Here is a 22,405-nt window from a genome sequence, read left to right as displayed (position 1 = left end):
AGACATACTTTAGAGAAATAACTGCGAAAATAACAAGAGAAGGCAGCAGGTGGGACATTATGCAGAATATTTTATTTTGTTTGTGTTTCATTGTAATTTGAAGCCTCATGAGAATTTACCACTAAAATGTTCAATATATTAATTTAGCTGGATGGAATTGATGTGGTTAGCCACATGATTCTTGCTGGTGGATGATACGTGGATCTCCGTTGGTGATGATGATAACTTGCCCAGATCTTTGGTCAAATGAAATACAAATACGTTTAATACGTGTTGTTAAATGTGGCCAATTATTCCAGAGATGTTTCAACCCTTAATGGATTTCTCAGACAGATTCAGGATGACAAAGCGGGGAGATAATGGCTCTTTCAAATACAACTGAAACACTCTGACAAGATTGTTATTGCACCTAGGCTTAGATCGACCCAAGGTTGCTGTAAAATGCATTTGACCAAGATGGCACACGTTGGGGCCAAACTTTGGTCCTTATGGTTACTAAGCAAACATATAAAAACATTCGGCTTTCATCCACAGAAAAAATAAATAGTATGGAGAGAAATGGTGTTTCTGAAGATTACTATTGTTAGGAATGCGGTTTGCTGATAGGAATGTGTCTACGGCCAGATAAGAACAAATGGCAATAAGAAGTGTGTTTAGTTAAAGGTTTAAATCAATACAACACAGACATTTCCATCGATTTATTACCCTTTGTTTTATTTAATATATTTAGAATATATTATTTTTGTAAATATTTTCTTATTCTTTTATCTGATTAAATCGGTTCTTTACCTCCAGGCCAAACTTTGCCTTTACGTAATGTCCGTTCCAGCTTATGAAATTTTAAAATGTGAAATACAGAAAGCTCTTATGGTACGTATTTAAGCAAACATATCACTACTACAACAGTTTGGCCGCCTATCAGCCATTTTACACTGTCCGCTCTTAAACAATAATAATGATCACATGAAATTATTCGTCTCAAATCTTTTATTACTTACATTCAAATCAGTTAACGATGCACACTATATTTATCGTGGTAGTCCCAGGAAAGGGAAGAATGTTACTGCTATTTAGCCCCAAGAAACACTGTGTTTAATTGCCTACGTGACACAAGTGTTCTGTACCCTTAAGTTCTCAAACAGGGGAGATAAGCACCTCCACCCAACAAAGCCAGTATCCAGAAACTAGTTGGCAACAAACCATCATTTTATCGTGCTGCTATTGCATAACTCTCTCTCTCTCTGAGAGATTTAGAAATGCAATATTTCTAATAAACTATATTTATCGTTTACGTAAAAATATCACAGTCCTTGTTGATCTGACTTAACTCAAGTGTGAATTTTGGTAGAACACCTATTTCTTCCAGGTACTCTCATAGACCGCAGTACCCAAATGCATCACCAAAGTACGTTTGTGGTAAGCACTGTATTGCGGCAGTTCTTGGTAAGCTGAGAACTCATGGAATATGAATTTATGATTCGGTATCGATCTGAACTTTATATTTCGGTAAAATGTCCGCAGTCTAATGACTGAAACACATAAAACATAAGAGATAGAAGATAAAGAAGATAAGTGATTGCCAGAGTCTCTTATACATCACCGAATGAATTAAATGCTGGGCCACGAATGAATGGTGGCTCCTACCACAAACTGGAAAATGAATTTCCAAAATCTACAGAGACACCCTACCACTTGAATGAAAGTCCGAGATAAGTAGAAAATCCAGTCTATTAATAGAAGTGTGTGTGTATGTGTGTGTGTATTTATGTATGTATATAATAATAATAATAATAATAATAATAATAATAATAATAATAATAATAATAATATAATAATGATGATGATGATGATGACAAATGCCAAAATGAATTTTTGTGTGTCAGTGTGTCACACTTTGACCCCACCTCTCTCACAATTCTACTCTTGCTGCGGTGAGAGTAGCAGTAGGCATAGAAACGGTAAGGGTGGACGGTAGTAGATTGACAACTGAGATGGTAATGGGATGATAGCAATAGTATGAGCTGTAGTTGTGATAGAGGCGACGGTGATGATGATGATGATGATGATGATGATGGTGGTGGTGGTGGTGGTGGTGGTGGTGGTGGTGGTGGTGGTGGTGGTAGCTGAGGTGGCCAAACATGACGGTGATAGTAAGGGATCGGAAGGCGGTGAAGTCAAAGATGTTGATGGTGGTGGCGTCAGAAGTCTGAATGGTGTGTGTATAGCAGTTGCGGTGTCGATGGTGGTTGTACTGGTGATGGTGATGGTTGAAAACAATCAACAGAAAGAGAGAGAGAGGGGGGAGAGAGAGAAAGAAAGAAGTTAGACAGAGAAAATTGTACTGACCTCCGAATGGAAAGACAAAAAATGTTGTTTATCACGAAGACTTTGCTATAAGTTCCACGTCGACATATTATATCATAGTTTTGACAAAAACTGTTCATTGCTTGAAAGATACTGGTACTTTAATATGTACTCCACGGTAGGGTAGCTTATACGCTGTACATTATGTAGCACAACGTTTCGGCTGATATACCCTCCAGCCTTCTTGGGGAAAATTCGAACCTGGGTTCTCATTCCCAAGGTATTATTCGATGTTGTTGTTATAATTATTATTATTAATAATATTATTATTAATAATATTATTATTAATAATATTATTATTAATGATATTATTGAGGTCATTGTTTGGAATCGAAAATTTTAGGGCTTATAAATCTAATCTTTTCCTATCCTTCCTTAATACCGGTTCCCATATGCTACTCATATCTGCAAAGAATATTTGTAGCGATCGTGATACACACCACGAAGAAATGATCAAGCTCAATAACGATCTATTAAGCAACAACTACCCCAAAAGCATACAGTGAATTAGAAGCTTCGGCGATCTAAGCCATCATCGGATGATGATTTAGATAGATAGATAGATAGATAGATAGATAGATAGATAGATAGATAGATAGATAGAGAGATAGATAGATAGATAGATAGATAGATAGATAGATAGATAAATAGATAGATAGATAGATAGACAGACAGACAGACATTCAACTACACACATGTACTCGCAAACATATGTGCAGAGAAAGACAGAGAGATGGAGAGATGTTAATTTGATTGTATAGTCACGTGAAGTATGTTCCGTCTACGAGGGAATCCGTTATAAATTAGTATGACTGAGTGTTTACCTTGGCAAACTAGTTCCTCTGTATGGACTAAGTAGACTTGTAGCGGAAAATGATAATTTTGACATAGATGAGTCACGATGCGAGATCAGAGCAACACGCCATATTAACAGATCCAAACGCCAGAAAAGTAAACTGTTTATCTTGGCTGCTGTAGTTTCGCAAACACTGCAAAAGTCTTCGCAGTGCATTCAGCAACGAAAATAAATAAAAAAAGAAAGAAAAAAGAAACTAAAAACAGAAGGGAAACCGACAAAACGTGTCTATTTATTTCGTCGACGTACACATACACACACACACACACACACACACACACACACACACACACACACACACCATACACACACACACACAGACGTACACACACACTACCTGCTCTCAAACACAAATAAGATATCTTGCAAATAATATAATTGATATACGAATACTTGTCTCAGTCTATAGCTGTGTGTGCATTTTATCTGTCTGTCTGTCTGTCTCACTCTCTCTTACTCCCCCCTCTCTCTCTCTCTCTCTTACTCTCTCTCTATTTCTCTCTAGTATCCTATCTGTCTGAAGGCGGCGAGGTGGCAGAAACGTTAGCACGCTGGGCGAAATGCTTTTATGGTGTTTCGTCTGTCTTTATGCTCTGAGTTCAATTTCCGCCGAGGTCGACTTTGCCTCTCATCCTTTTGGGGTCGATAAGTTAAGTACCAGTTGTGCACTGGGGTCGATCTAATCGACTGCCCACCCCGCAAAAATTCCGGGCCTTGTGCCTAGTGTAGAAAAATATCCTGTCTTTGTGTCTATATATCCTTTACTCGCATTAGTCATTAGACTGCGGTCATGCTGGGGCACCGCCTTGAAGAATTTTAGACGAATGATCGACTCCAGTATTAATTTTTGTTTTAAGCCTGATCCTCATTCTATCGGCGTCTTTTGCCGAACCGCTAAGTTACAGGAACTTAAACACATAGACACTGGTTGTCAAGCGGTGGTAGGTAGGGCACAAACCCAAAGACACACGCGCACACACATACACACTTATATAGACACACGCACACATATACATACATAATATATATATATATATATATATATTTACACGCACACACACACATATATATGTTATACACACACACATATGGAACTACACGTGAACTGTTGGCGATATTATTCCTCCTTCTTACTTTTCTTTCGGACTTTCCTATGTTTCCGAAGAAGAGCTTTGCTCGAAACGTAAAACAACCACTCTTTCTTTCCTTCTCTGAGCGTCTCATTAATACTTTGCATGTACCACGTCCACACGTTGTTGTTTTTCCTTGTCTTTTCCCTCTGTCTTTTTAATTTGGAGTGGCTGTGTAGTAAGTAGCATGCTTACCAACCACATGGTTCTGGGTTCAATCCCACTGCGTGGCACCTTCGGCAAGTGTCTTCTACTATAGCTTCGGGTCGACCAAAGCCATCTGAATGGATTTGGTAGATGTAAACTGAAAGAAGACTGTCGTATATATATATATATATATATATATATATATATATATTATATATATATATATTTACACGCACACACACACATATATATGTGTGTGTGTATGTTTGTGCGTCTGTTTGTCCTCCCATCATCGCTTGACAACCGATGTTAGTGTGTTTACATCCTTGTAACTTAGCGGTTCGGTACAATAGACCGATACTTTTAAGTACTAGGCTTACAAAGAATAAGTCCTGGGATCGATTTGTTCGACTAAGGGCAGTGTTCCAGCGGGGGGTTAATTCATAGGTGACCTAAACGACTAGGTACGGTGGATAAGTGCTGTAATGGATTACCAGGGCTCCAAGCTCTTAGCCGAGACGGGAGTTATATAACCATTGTAGATTTCCAATATAACGGATATATATTTATTAAAGAGGACAACATTTGTGTTCGTTCCCCACGACCACCAACATCGCTTGACAACCGATGTTGGTGCATTTCTGTCCCCGTAACTTAACGTTTCGGCAAAAAGAGACCGATAGGTTACGTACCAGGCTTAGAAAATATAAGTTCTGGGAGTTGATTCATTCAACTCAAATTCTTCAAGGCGGTGCCCCAGCCTGGCCGCAGTATGAAACAAAGAAGAGATAAAAGATAAAAGTTACGTAATAAATAAAATATTTATCTTCAGTTCTACACCCGGAACATTCCTGATGTTTCTGCAATTTGTTTCCTTATTCCTGATTAAGGCACCTCCCCTTTTTATCGGACTATATAAACCGATCAGAGTGTGGACATGAAGGGTAGATTTTGCTGCTAATTACGATAGATCAAACATTAAGTTCACTCGTCACGGAAGATCGTATTTATTTGTCCAATTACTGTGTGCTGATTAAAAATGCCATGTTCATAGAAGGGAACATGAGTTTTCTAGTGAACGCGTGCATACATGTGAACCTGGACCACCATGAATTACTCCCACATTGAAAATATGGTTACTTCCCATGAACTATGCATTTAAGTACTCGAGAAAACCTATTGCGGAAATAATGTGTGTTCCATCGTGTTTGACTTCTGGCACTAATAAATCCACCATCCATATAGATTGTTGTCTGAGTGTCTGCGTAGATCGCCATCTTCGTCTAAACATACTCTTTCATATGAACAGCGTACGATTGTTACAGATAACTGTTTTTAATTATTGATTATGTGTTTTCTGATTTTTTAAAAAATTTCTATTTCAGGCGACTCTGAAAATACTCTTTCTGCCTGAAGGTCTCCTTAAGGAATGGCTTAGTATTCGACATCTTCCGATGCTGGTTACAGACTAACTATCCTATTTCCACCATCATTTTTATAATATTTAGATTTCCAATTATATAAAACTAGTATAAAAGCTGATCACACGATATTTAACAACTTTCGAATAAACTGAGAAAATGTAAAATCTTCATTCCTTTTGTTTACCGAATTAATTTAAACTTACAAAAAGTATTTACGGTTCTTCTCGCAATAATAGAGTGAAATATTTCAGGAGCAGATTTGTTAAATCTCATTTCTCCTTAATTCATGATATAACATGGAATTTTCACTTTGAAATATCTTGAGATGTTTTAAGCTAAAATTCATCATAAGCTAATCAATCGTTCTGTTTAAATACGCCTATTTACAGATAGACATGTTATTGCTGTAGGATCTGAGGTGATGGTCATGGCTAATTGTCTTCTAAGAAATAATTTTTGAAATGTAAGAATTTTTCTGCAGTCATGAATTTATTTAATGTTATATCAAATCTTTTGTAATTCTGCTAGTGTTAGGTGTAACATTTTATCTTATGTAACACTTTTCTATCACCAATGCTATTTACATTTTATTCAATTATTGTGTGTATTGTAACTACCAAACGTTACAAAGAATCTTTACGGAAGAAGGTTCATCAATTTGTGACAAGAATTCCATCCTCCCTATTCCGAATCCGTACCAAAGGCATTTCCCACTCTGACTAAAGAAACGTGCCAACAACAGAGATTAAGTGTTGCCATTAGTAATGTTTTTGAAAACAATCAAGAGATCATATAATGATATTACCATCCAAAGACAAATAGTCAAAGAGTTGAAGATTTTTGATATTACAGATCAGTAAATTCATTAACTTTTAAAAATGATCAGTTGTCCATGATACTTCTTCTCCAAATTCTGTCGAAGTAGAGACAACGTCTTCTGAGACCGGGCTCTTTGTTAGAAAGTAGTCATCAAATACGAGTGGCAACACCATCAACATATGTGTGCGTGTGTATTGTAACTGTGTACCATGTTCTCCATTTTTTGTCTTTGTTGCCGTACACATTCGCTAGCTTTCTTACAACAGAGTCTAATGCTCTTAGCTTAGACTTTTTGGGGGGCAACCAGATCCAACGAAACAGTTAGGACTTCTGGTAATTTGACTGAGGAAAGAAAGCCACGAATGACCCGTCTTTTTTCCCCCTGTCCTTCTAATTGTTGTTCCTCCTGTCCGCCTTTGTATCATCTATCTGTTCGATTGTTTTATTGTCCTCTATTACATTTTTGTTTCATATATATATATATTGAGAGAGAGAGAGAGAGAGAGAGAGAGAGTAGTTTTAAGCCGTAGTGCATTAATACCTGGACATCCTTGTTACTTATTTACTTTTTATTCATCTAACTTCGAGCTGCGTGGACTATACCGAACTAGCTTGGTGCCTGTATTTAAGTACTTAATTCAATGTTAATTATTATATGTATATATATGTATATATATATATATATATATATATATAATATATATATATATATAATATATATATATATATATATATATATATATATATCCATGTTTGTATATATATATATATGATTTTTAGTATAATACTACCGATTTGATTGAAATATGTTGTAGTATTCATGAAGCATTTCTTTTGGGTTTTAGGCATAGGTATTGTAACGAGAATCAAAGCAATGGCATATTTATTCTGGAAGATTCGAACATGAATAACCTAATCACAGTGGTATTTCGCCTTCGGAGAACACTTACCCGCTTTATATGATGTGTGTTCAAAATGCACGCAAATCATTGACTTAAGGCGACTTTGAAACATAGCGGTGTTTATAAATTGTTCCGTGTGTCAGAATAAATGTTTATATTGACGATTTCTGCTTGTTTCCAGTGTCAAAATATCTACACCTTAGATAAGAATATTAAAAATAAAAATTAAAACTTAGGAAGTACCCCTAGGAAATTCTCAGAATCACGGATTTTTGTTTTATACCTTGGATTTCTTGGGAATGATGAGGTGTAAGGAAATTGAAAAGTTCTAATTATAACATTGTTCCTTTTTTCGAAGTTAATTAATTTTTTTATTTTCTGTAACTGACTCTCTTACCAATGATATTTGTTGACAATGCCATATATTCATATTTCCTAAGATTCTTCTCTATTGTCAAAGCTATTTTATGTTTCACTTTCTGTGTCATTGCTGTGTTGCTAGTGTGACATGTTTACCTTTTGTAACGCTGCCCTTGAAGAATTTGAGTTGAATGAATCAACTCCCAGAACTTATATTTTCTAAGCCTGGTACGTAACCTATCGGTCTCTTTTTGCCGAAACGTTAAGTTACGGGGACAGAAATGCACCAACATCGGTTGTCAAGCGATGTTGGTGGTCGTGGGGAACGAACACAAATGTTGTCCTCTTTAATAAATATATATCTGTTATATTGGAAATCTACAATGGTTCTATAACTCCCGTCTCGGCGAAGAGCTTGGAGCCCTGGTAATCCATTACAGCACTTTTCCACCATACCTAGGATGTAAGATGTAGTTTAGGAAGGAAAAGTTGATAAAATTGCTTTGCGCAGAGTCTTATGTTGAGATGCAGCCACACAACAATCGAAAATATACTGATGGTCGAAATACTTGATAATCGCTTCCTGTAGTCCACATATATTCCAACTAATAACTTTTCTTATTTCCCACAAGGGGCTAAACATAGAGGGGACAAACAAGGACATACAAAGGGATTAAATCGATTACATCGACCCCCAGTGCGTAACTGGTACTTAATTCAGCGACTCCGAAAAGATGAAAGGCAAAGTCGACCTCGGCGGAATTTGAACTGAGAACGTAAAGACTGACGAAATACATCTAAGCATTGCACCCGGCGTGCTAACGTTTCTGCCAGCTCGCCACATACGCAAACACATATTTGCAGGCATGTATGTGCACACCTCCACCCATCCACACACACACGCACGCAAGCACGCACGCGCACGTCCACATACAATGAGCCTGACACCTTGTGATTTCAAATAAAGATTTGTCCAACATAAAAACTCTTTCAGATACCGACATGTAGAAAGCTTCCTCTCCTTGTCTCCCTATATCTGAAAAGTCCGAGCGCCAAGAAATAACGCCTCTAACATCAAAGCCCTTCTTTAATCACAGCGAGCTTGAAATTGCGACTCTACCTTTGTGAGATCCTGCATTTACTGCATTATCTGGGCATTTATTGCATTAGCTGTAGTAATCTGTGGTCTATTGCTAAAATAGTTGAATGCTCTATCTTGCAGAAAGTTTTATTGAGTAATCTCCCTTTGATAAGTTTCTCGAAACATCTACATCATAAGAAGTAATTCTTAATTATTCAAGAAGCTTTTCTCTTGGAAATTTCTAGAATGTCTAGTATTCCATTAATAAAAACAGCTTGCTTGCCCTGTTCTTTGCTTCTTAGTTGACTAGACTGAGCCATTCACGTCATTGCTAGGCCTGTCTATTTTTCTATGCCACATGACTGAAAACCACCACTTAGCTGTTATTGCTACTTTTCTGAACTTCCTTACATAGATTACTTCATTCAACTAAATACAATTTGATTATATTTCATCAACAACCAATGAATAAAATATATTTTTTGCTGTAAATATGTAGTTCTTTAATTTATTGTTCGTCTTCGTAAGAATTCTTCTAAAATATACATGCAGCCATTTCAGCATTTGATACTGAACATATATTCCTCAATACATATGTAAACGCTTATATTTGTTGCGAAGTAGATGGAAAGTGGCCGAATATCAGTAAAATCTCTGGATTGTTTTATTTCGAAAGTGAAACTTCAAAAGTTACAAAGCTTCTTTCCTCGGAGAACAGTAAGAAAGTGTACAGCACTATCACCTTCTACAAGCTGTGTATGTATGTGTATATATACATATATATATATATATATATCTATATATATATATAATATATATATATATATACACTAGCAGAGATACCCGGCGTTGCCCGTGTCACATGCAATTGAAGAATTAGACTTTTCTGTTATATTTTCTCTAATGAACTGGAATATCTGTTTCGAATTTCATCAAAATTGCAGATGAGGGTTATTTCCCTCTTTGCACACCCAAACAAAATTGTAATCGTGCCACGTATATCCCATACTATTGATTTTTATGCGCATATTCCAAAATTCCAGTTTTATTAAACCTGTTAAAAAAGATTTTGCTCCTGAAAAACGAAGGTCATGAAGCTCTAAAATGTGAGAGTTAAGGCCCCTGTTGGGGGTGGGCATCCTAATGTCAACTAGAGAAGTTGAGTTGTTGAGAATCTTTTAAAATTGGGTCTTATATCTATTGTTTGAATTTCTTTGAAATAGGAAATATATGTTCACTGGGTTTGTAAAAGAGAGCAAAGCTACAGGAAACCAAAAGACGAATGATCACAACAAGCAGTCAGTTACTCTACCCTAGTCGTTACCACTCCCAATGAAGGATTCCTCACCATCCAGGTGACAGGCACAGCCGTAAGATGCATTACGTATCTATAGCAATTGGAAGGGCGTGACCCAACTGAAATAAATATTAACAACTGTGTGAGGTGAGGGCTAAGGAGAAATGAAAGTTGGAGTTTGCAAATGACCACTATACTGATATGTAACTGGTCAGAATAAATTTACAATCTATAAATGTCTTTGAATAACCAGTCACTCATCTGGGAAAGCCTTGAAATCAATGTTACCATCTGGAGACTATGTGTGACAGAGTGATAATAAAAAGACTTAAAGGAGCTCTGCAATCAAATAACTTTACTCAGCACTTTGCAACTGAATCAGTGGAGGCAAATATGCCTCTCATTTACTTGACAATTTATGCACCACATTTCAGAAGTCACAATGTAAGTGTATGTCAAAGCAAACTGTTACACTGTTGTACCATTGAATTAGAAATACTGCTCAACTTTTATGCTCGGGTAACCCTACAGCTTCCAAGAGCACAACTGTAATCGTTTTTGCTTTGATAAAATGACAAAATTGTGGGTGTTAAGTCCCCATGGAGGGGTCTTTATAACTTATAAGAAGATGAAATTCTATAAATATTACTTCATTTGTGTCTAATATCTGTGTGGGTGGGTGGGCGTCGGTGGGTGTGCATATATATATATATATATGTATTTATATAGGTATGCATTATGTATATAAACAGTATTTTGCACCAGTGGTGATGAGTATTATATTTTGTGGTTTCAGCATGTTTAAAAATGCAATAATGGAGGACATAGGAACCTCTTCGTCTTGCAATAAAAATATTTTATCATAGTTTTAATGTTCTTTTTTACTCTAGGCACAAGGCCCGAGATTTTTGGTGAGGGGACCAGTCGATTAGATCGACCTCAGTACGCAACAGATACTTAATTTATCGACTCCGAAAGGATGGAAGGCAAAGTCGGCCTCGGCAGAATTTGAACTCAGACGAAATACGTAGCGGCAGACGAAATACGACTAAGCATTTCGCCCGGTGTACTAACGGTTCTGCCTTAGGTTTAACGTTATCCCTTCAATAACGACTGAGTAAAAACAAACAAAAAAAAAAGATAATAAAAAGAAATAACAACAAACCCTGAAATGAATCTTTCCACATTGATATTTGAGATGCATTTATTTAAGTTTTAGTTAATTGTAACATTTAAAACAAATGAAGAGCAGAAACGAATTTCTATTAAAACTGAGACAAAAAAAAAAAAAAAAAACCAGAAGTAAAATGATTGGTCATCTGTCTGATTAAAAACAGAAGCTATAACATCACAGAAAAATAAGGCAAACAGACAAATTATAACCAAATACGTTACAATAACCTACAATTTCACAAAACATAGTCACCGTCTACAGCTTTAGATATGAAAATAGATAAGATTGTTGTTGTTGTTGTTGTTGTTTTTGTTGCAGTTTATATTGTTGTTGCTGTATTGTTACTATGTCAGATTATAACTTTGCCATTCTGTATTTATAGCTATTATTTTTGAATCATTGCTAGTATCATTATGATTATTGCTTTTGTTATTATAAAATTATTATTTCGACTATTATTATTATCATTATTCTTTATATTTTTATTGTTGTTTTTTTTTCTTGTTACTGATATTATAGTCATTATTATTACTGTTATTATCATTATCATTACTATTTTTATATGTGTGAATGTGTTTGTGATTTACGTGAATGTATATCTTAGAATAAAATCATATTCGTGCACCATTCTTCTATTTCTCTTAGTGGATTATTGTTCCGTATGTTTATATCTAGGAATGTGTATATGTATATATAAATATATTTTTTGTACGTATATATGCATATACATATAAATATCTATGCTTATATATTTATATCAACACACATATGTGTGTGTACCTGCATGTACATATGAGTGCAAAATTCGTTCTTAAAAAATAATTGAAAATCATTAAAATAAGTAAAATGTACACAATTTTCAATAAAGAGATACGCTGTGACTATATACATAGAGATCTAGGTACCAAACTAATAGATATATATATAGTGGATACGCACATATATACGTACATACATGTATAAACATACATACACATACACACAGATATATATATATATATATATTATATATACAAGTATGTGTATGTATGTATTATGCATGTATGTGTGTATATATATATATATATATATATATATATATATATATATATATACATATATATATATAGACGTAGATGTATATATGTATGTACGTATGCATGCATGCATGTACGCAAGTATGTCATGAATATGTGCGCACGCACACGTGTACGTATGTACATAGTTTAAAGAAAAAATATTGCTCTTTGTAAATAACTACATGGAAATATGCTTTGTTTTTAAATATTTCTTGTTCTGCGGGTACAAAAGACTACGATCATATTTTCGCTACTTTGAGTTCAACCACTGCGGATACGTACACACCACACATCATACATACATGTCTATCTACCTACGTACATACATATATACATACAAACATATATGTGTATATATGTATATAGATATATTCTGTATGTATATATATATATATAACACACACATATATATATATGCATATGTAATTCTTCATGTGTATATTATATACATATGTGTGTGTGTACATGTATGTATATACATATACATATGTGTGTATGTTTGTGTATGTGTGTGTGCATGTTTTTGAGTGTGTGTGTATCTGGGAATATATGTGTATATGTATGTATGTAGGTATTATGTAGGTATGTCTGTATATGCATATACATATGTATATATGTATGTATGTATGTATGTATGTATGTATGTATGTATGTATGTATGTATGTATGTATGTATGTATCTAAATAACTGATCTAAAATATATTCAATTAAGTAGAAATTTAAGTTGGTGAAAATACCCTTAACCATCATATAAAAGTAGACCATCTTTTTTTTCTTTTCTTTTTCTCTTTTTTTTATAGCACAAATGAGAGACAAGTTTGGCACCGAATAAAATTTAAAATAATGCAAATACACAAAAAAAAAACAAAAAGAAAAAATACGTAAAGCACTTCAATTTCATTGAAGCTCAAACTGTTGGATAAGAGAAAATAATAATAATAATAATTATAATTATAATAATAATAGTAATAATAATGATATATAAACAGTGACAAAATTATAGCAATAAAAATTTTATAAAGTCCTCTTCGATGAAAAATATGATTAATTACGTAACTTGGAATCTTTGGCATTTTATATTTCCAAGAAAATGTTTTTTTGCTTATGTCATTGTCAGAGGAATTTATAATTTTAAAAATAATTAAGCTTTAATCCTTAAAGACAACAAGAAACATTTTTAGTAAAACTGAATAATACTCATTAATATTACTACTACTATTACTACTACTGTTATTCTACTACTTTCACTAATGTTACTGGTACGGTTACTATGACAACAGACAACATAGATATCTAATCTGAAAAATATATAAATAAATATAATTACTAATAGCAACAACAGAAGTTGCTGGGAGTCTGATCAACTTTAATGTTTAAAGTTAGCACATCGCTTTTATAAAACTTTCTGTATCGCATAGAATTTCCTCCTACAGAATTTAACAGGGTTTATAAACAGGGTAAGTATCTTCAGAAAACTCGATTCTGTGTGCAAAGGAAGAGAAGTGTGCCGGTGAATCGCGGAAAGCTACGTTTAGTACAATCATTGTGGTTAACACCTATTTAAGGTGATGGAGGGAACGTCGTATGTTCATTTCTAATTCCTTCTTCTTCTACTTTTACTTCGGAGTATATTTCTTTACCAACCCAATTAAGAACATAGCAAAGGTGAGTGCAGCGAGATCCTTAATATCAATCACGTGATTTCCGAAAATAAACGAAGATGCTGAGAAAACACGTGAGTTTTTTCAGGTATCCACGCTACCTACTTTACTGGGTCTCTAACGTTATCTGTATAATTTGTTACTATAGATGACGTAACATCTCTATTCGTTCTGAAAAATATTTAATAATAATCCAGTTTAGTTATTTATGTTAATGAATAAAGCTTATTGTAATTTTAATTGTTAGGTAAAAGTGCTGGTCAGACTAGAAGTGATTAGCAGAAGAATTGTACGTTAACTAATTTACATTTTATAATTTCATGCTGATTAGTGTTGGAAAGGTTTCCAAGAAATACACACAGTGAGGTTGGAGGGGGAGGAGATATGATAAGTGTCAGAGCAGGTAAAATGGAAAATGAGTTAAAACTCTGGCAAGAGAAGGGTGACTATTGTCCTACATGTTCTGTACAACTACTACATGTGTACTGTCAGGCATTGATTGTTAAACACCACATGTCGAGCCACATTAGATTACAGTTTCCATTCACAGACAGTTACATCCGGTCTATTTGGAAAATGTTTAGGTTTATGAGATTCAGCTACGCACCATTTATGATAGCAAGCAAAACCGCCGAAAGTCAAGTCATTACAGGCCAATGGCTGGTAACGGTTTACAAATATAGAATGTGAGGGAAATAAAACAGATAAGAGTCGGAGGTGGGGAGAATGCCAGAAGTGGAATAAAGAGATCGCCAATGTAATTGTTCACCTTTATATATCACGTGATCAAGGAAGACATGCGAAGGAAGCAATGTATGGAAGCTAAATATGCAGTTTCACTGATTGATGTGACTAAAGATTTTAGAAAATGTGAATAATAACCGTGCATGAAATTTGCAACATTGCAAATAGACGTAGTTAATCGGAAACATAAAATCGATCATAAAATATTGATTTTTTTTTATGTAGACACAAACCCAAACTATATATAAAGTGTGGGGGGAGGGGAGGGGTCTTTCAATCTTCTCCCAACAGTCAGGAATGGTTAAATCGGTTAAAGAATGTCTGATAGTGTCACGTAGGAAACGTATATTAAATCTAACATAATTATAAAGTATGACATCATAGTGTCGTCGACATTGAAGAATAATTTACAATAAAATTGTGGTATGTAAATAAAATTTGGATATTAAAGTTATATTTTAGTTTTGCTGTGGAGAATATCAACAAATAATTTTATTTTACAATTGTGAAATTTATAATATTAATAATAATAATAACGTTCTAGAATCTCAATAAGATATTTTATAAATATTTACGAAAATCAAAATTTCTTAATTTGAGAGATTATTTTAAGGGGGGAATGTGTGGAAGACAAAAAGAAATTGTTGGTTTATAGAACTATTTTCACAACCTTGAAATTCAAGAAAGAGACACGAGATATACAGATCTCTTCTTGAATAAATTTTTGAAGAATTATAATTACTTTTATAGAATTGGTTTTGTCAACTCCATCAGCGTCTTTCTAGAATGCATCTAATGTATTTACAGAAAGTTGATATTTCTAAAACTACTACTGCTTCTGCATGCATTCGATATGCAGGGATGAATATCAAGTCTTTAGGAGTAATATAAAACTTCTGTTCTGTTGTCACTAATACTTATTGCTTATGTAGATATAAATATATATGTATGGACATATGTATAAATTCAAATCTATGTATGTATGTATCTATATGTATATATAAATATTTATATATATTTAGATGTATGTGTGTGTGTATATATATATGTACATATATATTATATATATATATATATATATATATATATATACATATACATATATATACATACATACGTACATATGTATGTATGTATATATATATATATTATATATATATATATTATATATATATATATATATATATATATATATGAATTCATCGCCTTCCAGAACTGAGATATTTAGCTCTAGGTGAAACCATTTCGCTTCTTTTTCGTCGCTTAATAATACAACTGACATTTTTCTTCCTGAAGAGTTGTGCATTGGTCTTATATTGACTCAAAGCCACTCTAAATATCTTAGACTATATCTTACTACTGGTTGTTCTACGTAGAAACCAAAATTGTTCGTAAGCACTGAAAGAATATTCTTCAACAAAATATTTCCTTGCAAAATAATCACATTATTAACCAGAAAATATTTCGAAATTCTTTGTCCCTCGAACCTTTTTCTTTGTTCTTAATATTCACTTATCGATGTCACTATGACAAAATATCGATGTTATTGTTGAAAATGTTAATTCTGGTTTCAAGTTTAGCCCTCACTCCTCCTGTATTATGAAATAGTATTTAACGTTGATGTATTCTATCTTAAGTAGATGAGAAAACATTTTATTTAAGATATGTCACTAATGTATGGCATGCAACTTTCCACAGAGGGCTTCATATCAATTTTCCGGTTTGGGAAACGGAAATAAAATGAAAAGTCTTCTCACAGAGTCGCTACAAAATGTCAAATAATATTTAACCAGAGTTCATGTAAATGAAATTAGATCTTGCCAAAACAAGGTCAGTTTTATGTATCAGTGACCAAGTTCTGCCAGAAACAAAAGAAACAAGTCGAAATTTTCTCTTTAATTACAAAATCAAACAGAATCACTAAATAAATGTTTATAACTGAATTATAAAATGAAATTTATTATGAAACGTTAGCATATTCAACCCTCAAATCGAGACGAACTAAACGGGATAAACGAGAATAATAATGATGATGATGATAATAATCTTTTCTAATTTTGGCGCGAGGCCAGCAGTTATGGGGTGGTGAAGAGGTCGATTACATCGACTCCAGTAGTCAACTGGTACTTTATTTTATCGACTCTGAGAGAATGAAAGTAAAGTTGATCTCGGCGGAAAGATGATGACGATAATGTAAAACACGAGAGTAAGACGAGGTATGATTGGTGACATCGTTCCGGACACGAGTCCTTACGCCATTGACATAGTGGGGGAAGAATAAGAGTATGTGTGCAACTAGATACGGCACAGAACTTTGGGCAAACACTTTACGAATTCTGTCCGGCAATTAACCAATTCTGTCGATGTCGAAAGAGGTTGATGATAAAATGACAATGATGAGAACGTTTGTGGATTCTTTCGTCTATTTTAATCTGAAGCTAAAATATACTAACTTATCAATTAGCGCACACTCTCTCACACACACAGGCACACTCACACACATGGATTGATGTATGAATGTATGCATACATATACCTAAATATGTGTATGCGTTAATGTATGTGTTGCTTACAACTAGCAGAGAGTTATGGATCAACAAACAAATCAGCTTTACCCTGTTTTTGTTTTTGTTAATAGACACTTTATAATCACTGGAGCGTGTAACAATCTTTTATTAGGAATCTTTGGGGGCGAAATGTTGGCAGGGGTTTGGGAAAATGAACAAAGAAACGAAACCCAAAGAAGCACTGAAAACATTCCATCGATGTAGTAAAATCACTGTGATTGATAACTACACAAATGAGTGAGATAAAAAGACTAATATTGAGTAGGATTGGGAACGAAACGGTGACGAAAGCATTGTGGTATCAATGAAAGATTGTCACTCGAGTTGAAGTGTCAGTAAAATATAAAATGCGGAGGAATTTGACAATAAAGCATTGAGTAACTTATTAGGCAAAACATGCAGAACATTGCCCAGGTCTGAGAGTAATGTCTAAACCTATAATATGGTAAATGGAAGCTCAAGAGGATAAGGTAACAACAAGTTAAAGACGAAGGTAAATATTATCGTATTTCGATACTTCTGTCGCAGAACACTGGGTTGACCATTTCTTAATACACTTCTATTTCCTCTACATTTTGGTAGCACCATATTCCATCTTTCTTTGCTTCTATTCTGTCCATCATTCTTTTCACACCCGATTGAAAAAATATTCAATTCTCTCGTTCACCATGTAATATACGTGTATATATATATATATATAGATATATATATATATATTTGTGTATATATATATATATATATATATATATATATATATATATATATATATATATAATATATATATATATATATGTATATATGTATGTATATATGTATGCATGTATGTATGTATATATATATAATATATATATATATATTGACACATACATATATATATTCATACACATACAATATATACATATATATGAATACACATGTATATATACGAATATATATATAAATATACAAGCACATACATATGCTTCTACGTGCATATATATATTATACATACATGTATGTATGTATCTATGCAGAAACTAAGCTTTAATTTGTATTTTACAACTGATATTTGTCTTTCAAAAATTTCAGCGAAAAATTGAACTACATATATATGCATGTAGCTCTATCATTTCTGCACATAAACAAATGCCTAAATACATACATGTACATAAGCATTTAAATATACTTTCTGTCATACTAGGGTATATATGCCTAACGTGCATATCAACGATCATACATGTTTATATGTATATATCTATATATCTATCTATCTATATATGTATATATATACATATATATACACATATATATATAAATATATACATACACGTATATGTATATAGATAACTTATACACACATGTATTGTATATATGTGTACATCTATGTATACAAATACAATAGTATATATGTACATACATATACACAAACATGTATCTTTATACTGTCAACATATATATATATATATACACACATATATATATATACATGCAAATTCATGTGTGTATTTATATATACATGCATATATATATACACACATATATATATACATGCAAATTCATGTGTGTATTTATATATACATGCATATATATATACATATATATAAGCATATATGTACATATATATACGTATATATACATATATATATGTATATATGCATATATATATACATATATGTCTATATATATGTATATATATATATACATATATACATGATATGTATATATATATACATATATACATGATATATATATATACATGTATATATGCATATGTATATGTATATATATATATGCATATGTATATGTATATATATATGCATATGTATATGTATATGTATATATATATGCATATGTATATGTATATGTATATGCATATATATATGCATATGTATATGCATATGTATATATATATGCATATGTATATATATATGCATATGTATATGTACATATATATATATATAATATATATATATATATATATATATATATATATATATATATATATATGAAAGTGTGTGTATGTGTGTGTGTGAGAGATCCCGTACACATATACACATTCACAAAATAGACTAAGAAATGGAAGTGGAGCCGTACGGAATCTTCTACTTCCATTCCTTAGAACTGACTCTTAATTCTCTTCATGCTGTCGAAAGATGAAGCTGTCAAATTGCTGTAATACCATCCTGTAAAGTATTTCTGTAGAATATCAAATATTTCAATTCAGGTGATAAATGACCCACATGTCTCTAGACTAAACTTTAACATTACCGAATCTTAACTGTTGGAACATAAAAACAGCGTTTCCAAAACTATAAGAGGACTTGAAAAATATTTTCCTTTCGTCCGGTTCCGTATCTGAATGCTTTATTTCATCATGCAGCATGCTGTGAGTATTTCGTTCAGAAAGGTGAGTTATTTCAAATTTCACGATTGGATAATACAGGTACCAGACGTGCATGTATAACGTACCCGTACTCGATCCGGCCATGACCAAGAACGATTGTCGAATGGTGCAGTGAACTCTTTACAAGCCCGTCCTATTTGTGCACCATGAAGCATGAAACTTGAAGTAGCTCATGTATAACTTAGTATTATTGAAACGATATTTATTCCTAGATGAGTCGAGTGCATTTTTACTGATTCTATCTACAAACTAACACTACATATATATATATATGCCCAAGCATATAGAGACAAATGTGAATTTTTATTTAGAGCTATATTAAAATTTATATAAGGAATGTATTTGGTTCTAAATCGCGAAATATTTTCTAAGTCTATGAACTCACAAGGTTTTATCGGAGACCTCTATGAATTAATAATTCCTTGCTTTTTTGTGAGTTTTACTCATGAAAATATTCAGCGAAATAAAACTTTCGAAACTTTTCTAAAATGATTTCAAAATGCCTTTGCTGTTTAATTTAGCTCGAGAGGCTTGTCTGTATCTCTCTAACAGATACGATAAACATGAAGTCAGAATAACAAATCCAGTAAGAAAAATGATTGAAATCCATATTGTATTAATTGTGAAAAGGATGAGTGTAATGCTGACAGGGAGTATATTTGAATAAAGTAAGAGAAGAACACAAAATTACAGGTTGAACTAAGATGAGATTTCTGAAAACACATCTTGTTCAATATTTAATATATTTTTATTATGTTCATTATTAAATCATTAGTATCGTTAGTTCAACATTATTTTCGTTGTCCTCAACATTGTTATCATCACGTGATCGCTGTTATTACTATTATTATTATTGTTGTTATTATTATTATTATTATTATTATTACTATTATCATCATCATCATCATCATTATACTTTCCAGTTTATAATAAAATATCTGAAAGTTATTTCATTGTTCGTTCTATAAAGATTTACATGTCTTTTGGAGTAGAACAATAATCCGCTCGAATATTTAAAAAATGAAGCAATCATCATCATCGTCACCATCATCATCGTCATCATAATCATTGTCTTCGTTATTACTATTATAATCTAATTAATAAATTTGGTTTTTTTTTCAGTTGTTGTTATTTCTGTAATAGTTGTTATCATGACCAATATTTGTAATCAATATTTTCGTAATGTTAAATGCCACTAAATAAATATTCTGTAATGGGAGGTGATCAAAAGAACTCATTAATGAGAGTTAGAGACAGATAGGAAGGGAGAGAGAGAGAGAGTGAGAAAGAGAATGGAAGAGAGAGTAAGAGAGAAAAGTAGTGGAGATCAAATTAAGATTAAGAAAGGAATTCGAAGAGTTGGTGTATAAATGCTGACGAGTAATTGATGTGAGTTTGTGGCTGATATACGCAGCTAAGTGCATATTTGCGGTTTCAGAGAATTCTGTGTAAGATTTTTTAACTTGATTAAATTGTAATCAAGGAAAAGAAAAGTGATTTTAATGTCATTTGAAAGGAAAATAAATCAATAAATAGAAGAAAAAAAAAAGAAAATTGTCTTTTATTGAAATTTGATTTCAGTTTTAATTTGATTTCAAATCGATTTCTTCAAGTGATTTCGATCCATGGAAACGCCTCCATTTTTAAAAATTTAAAACAGAATGGAAGAAAATAAATAAATAAGAAAAACTAAAAACCGATAGATCGAACTCTAAATCCCTTGTATTCTGATTACAATATGTATGTATAATAAATAATAATTATAATAATAAGTATTACAGTAAGCGATCTATGTGTATATTTTATGGTTAAGCCCTTATTATCAAAACAAAATGGTGATATATATGTTACAATGAGTGAGGAGTCTATACAACATACAGTTGGGTCCTCATAAACAATATGATGTATATTATACAGGGAATGATATGTAAGTATATCCTATGATTATCCACTTACTACAAGATATATATATATATATATATATACATATGTGTTTCTTTATTACCCACAAGGGGCTAAACATAGAAGGGACAAACAAGGACAGACAAATGGATTAAGTCGATTACATCGACCCCAGTGCGTAACTGGTACTTAATTTATCAACCCCGAAAGGATGAAAGGCAATGTCGACCTCGGCGGAATTTGAACTCAGAACGTAACGGCAGACGAAATACGGCTACGAATTTCGCCCGGCGTGCTAACGGTTCTGCCAGCTCGCCGCCTTAATATATATATATACATATGTGTGTATGAGTGTGTGTGAATGATGTTATCGTGAGAAAGCTCGTAACATACCACTGACCAAACATCATTAATTCATGTTTTAATTAGATATGTTTATGACAAGATATATCTTACGTTAAATCTTTAGTAATCGTCTTACACCAATACATGTATGTGATACGTGATACGAGTTGGAGTGAATATGTATGTGTGTG

The 22,405-nt window shown here is 32.9% G+C and overlaps 1 protein-coding gene and 1 long non-coding RNA gene across 3 annotated transcripts in view; one reads left to right on the top strand and one right to left on the bottom strand.

Annotated features, from left to right (window-relative positions):
• Positions 1-7,802, top strand: part of LOC118762918 — a 62,690-nt gene extending 54,888 nt beyond the window's left edge. The window contains exons 11-13 of one of the 2 annotated variants that reach the window (XR_004998669.1): positions 796-870; positions 5,883-6,079; positions 7,586-7,802. Coding sequence is in view for 1 of the 2 variants with exons in the window: in XM_036501964.1 (XP_036357857.1) it covers positions 796-870; positions 5,883-5,969 (162 nt within the window). In the remaining variant the exon portion in view is untranslated. Of the gene's footprint in view, positions 1-795; positions 871-5,882; positions 6,086-7,585 lie in introns of those variants that run through there. The other variant, XM_036501964.1, reaches the window with a different exon arrangement.
• Positions 7,803-19,756: 11,954 nt separating this feature from the next.
• LOC118762919 lies at positions 19,757-22,040 on the bottom strand. The gene is made up of 2 exons (XR_004998670.1): positions 20,884-22,040; positions 19,757-20,853 (listed from the first exon to the last, which is right to left on the bottom strand). It is a non-coding gene; the product is annotated as an uncharacterized LOC118762919 (long non-coding RNA).
• Between the last annotated feature and the right edge of the window lie 365 nt (positions 22,041-22,405).

Source organism: Octopus sinensis, linkage group LG4 (assembly GCF_006345805.1).
Source record: "Octopus sinensis linkage group LG4, ASM634580v1, whole genome shotgun sequence".
In the NCBI taxonomy this organism is placed as follows: Eukaryota; Metazoa; Mollusca; class Cephalopoda; order Octopoda; family Octopodidae; genus Octopus; species Octopus sinensis.
The sequence above is the reverse complement of the archived record's forward strand: the minus strand, read 5'-3'. Positions and strand labels throughout refer to the sequence as shown.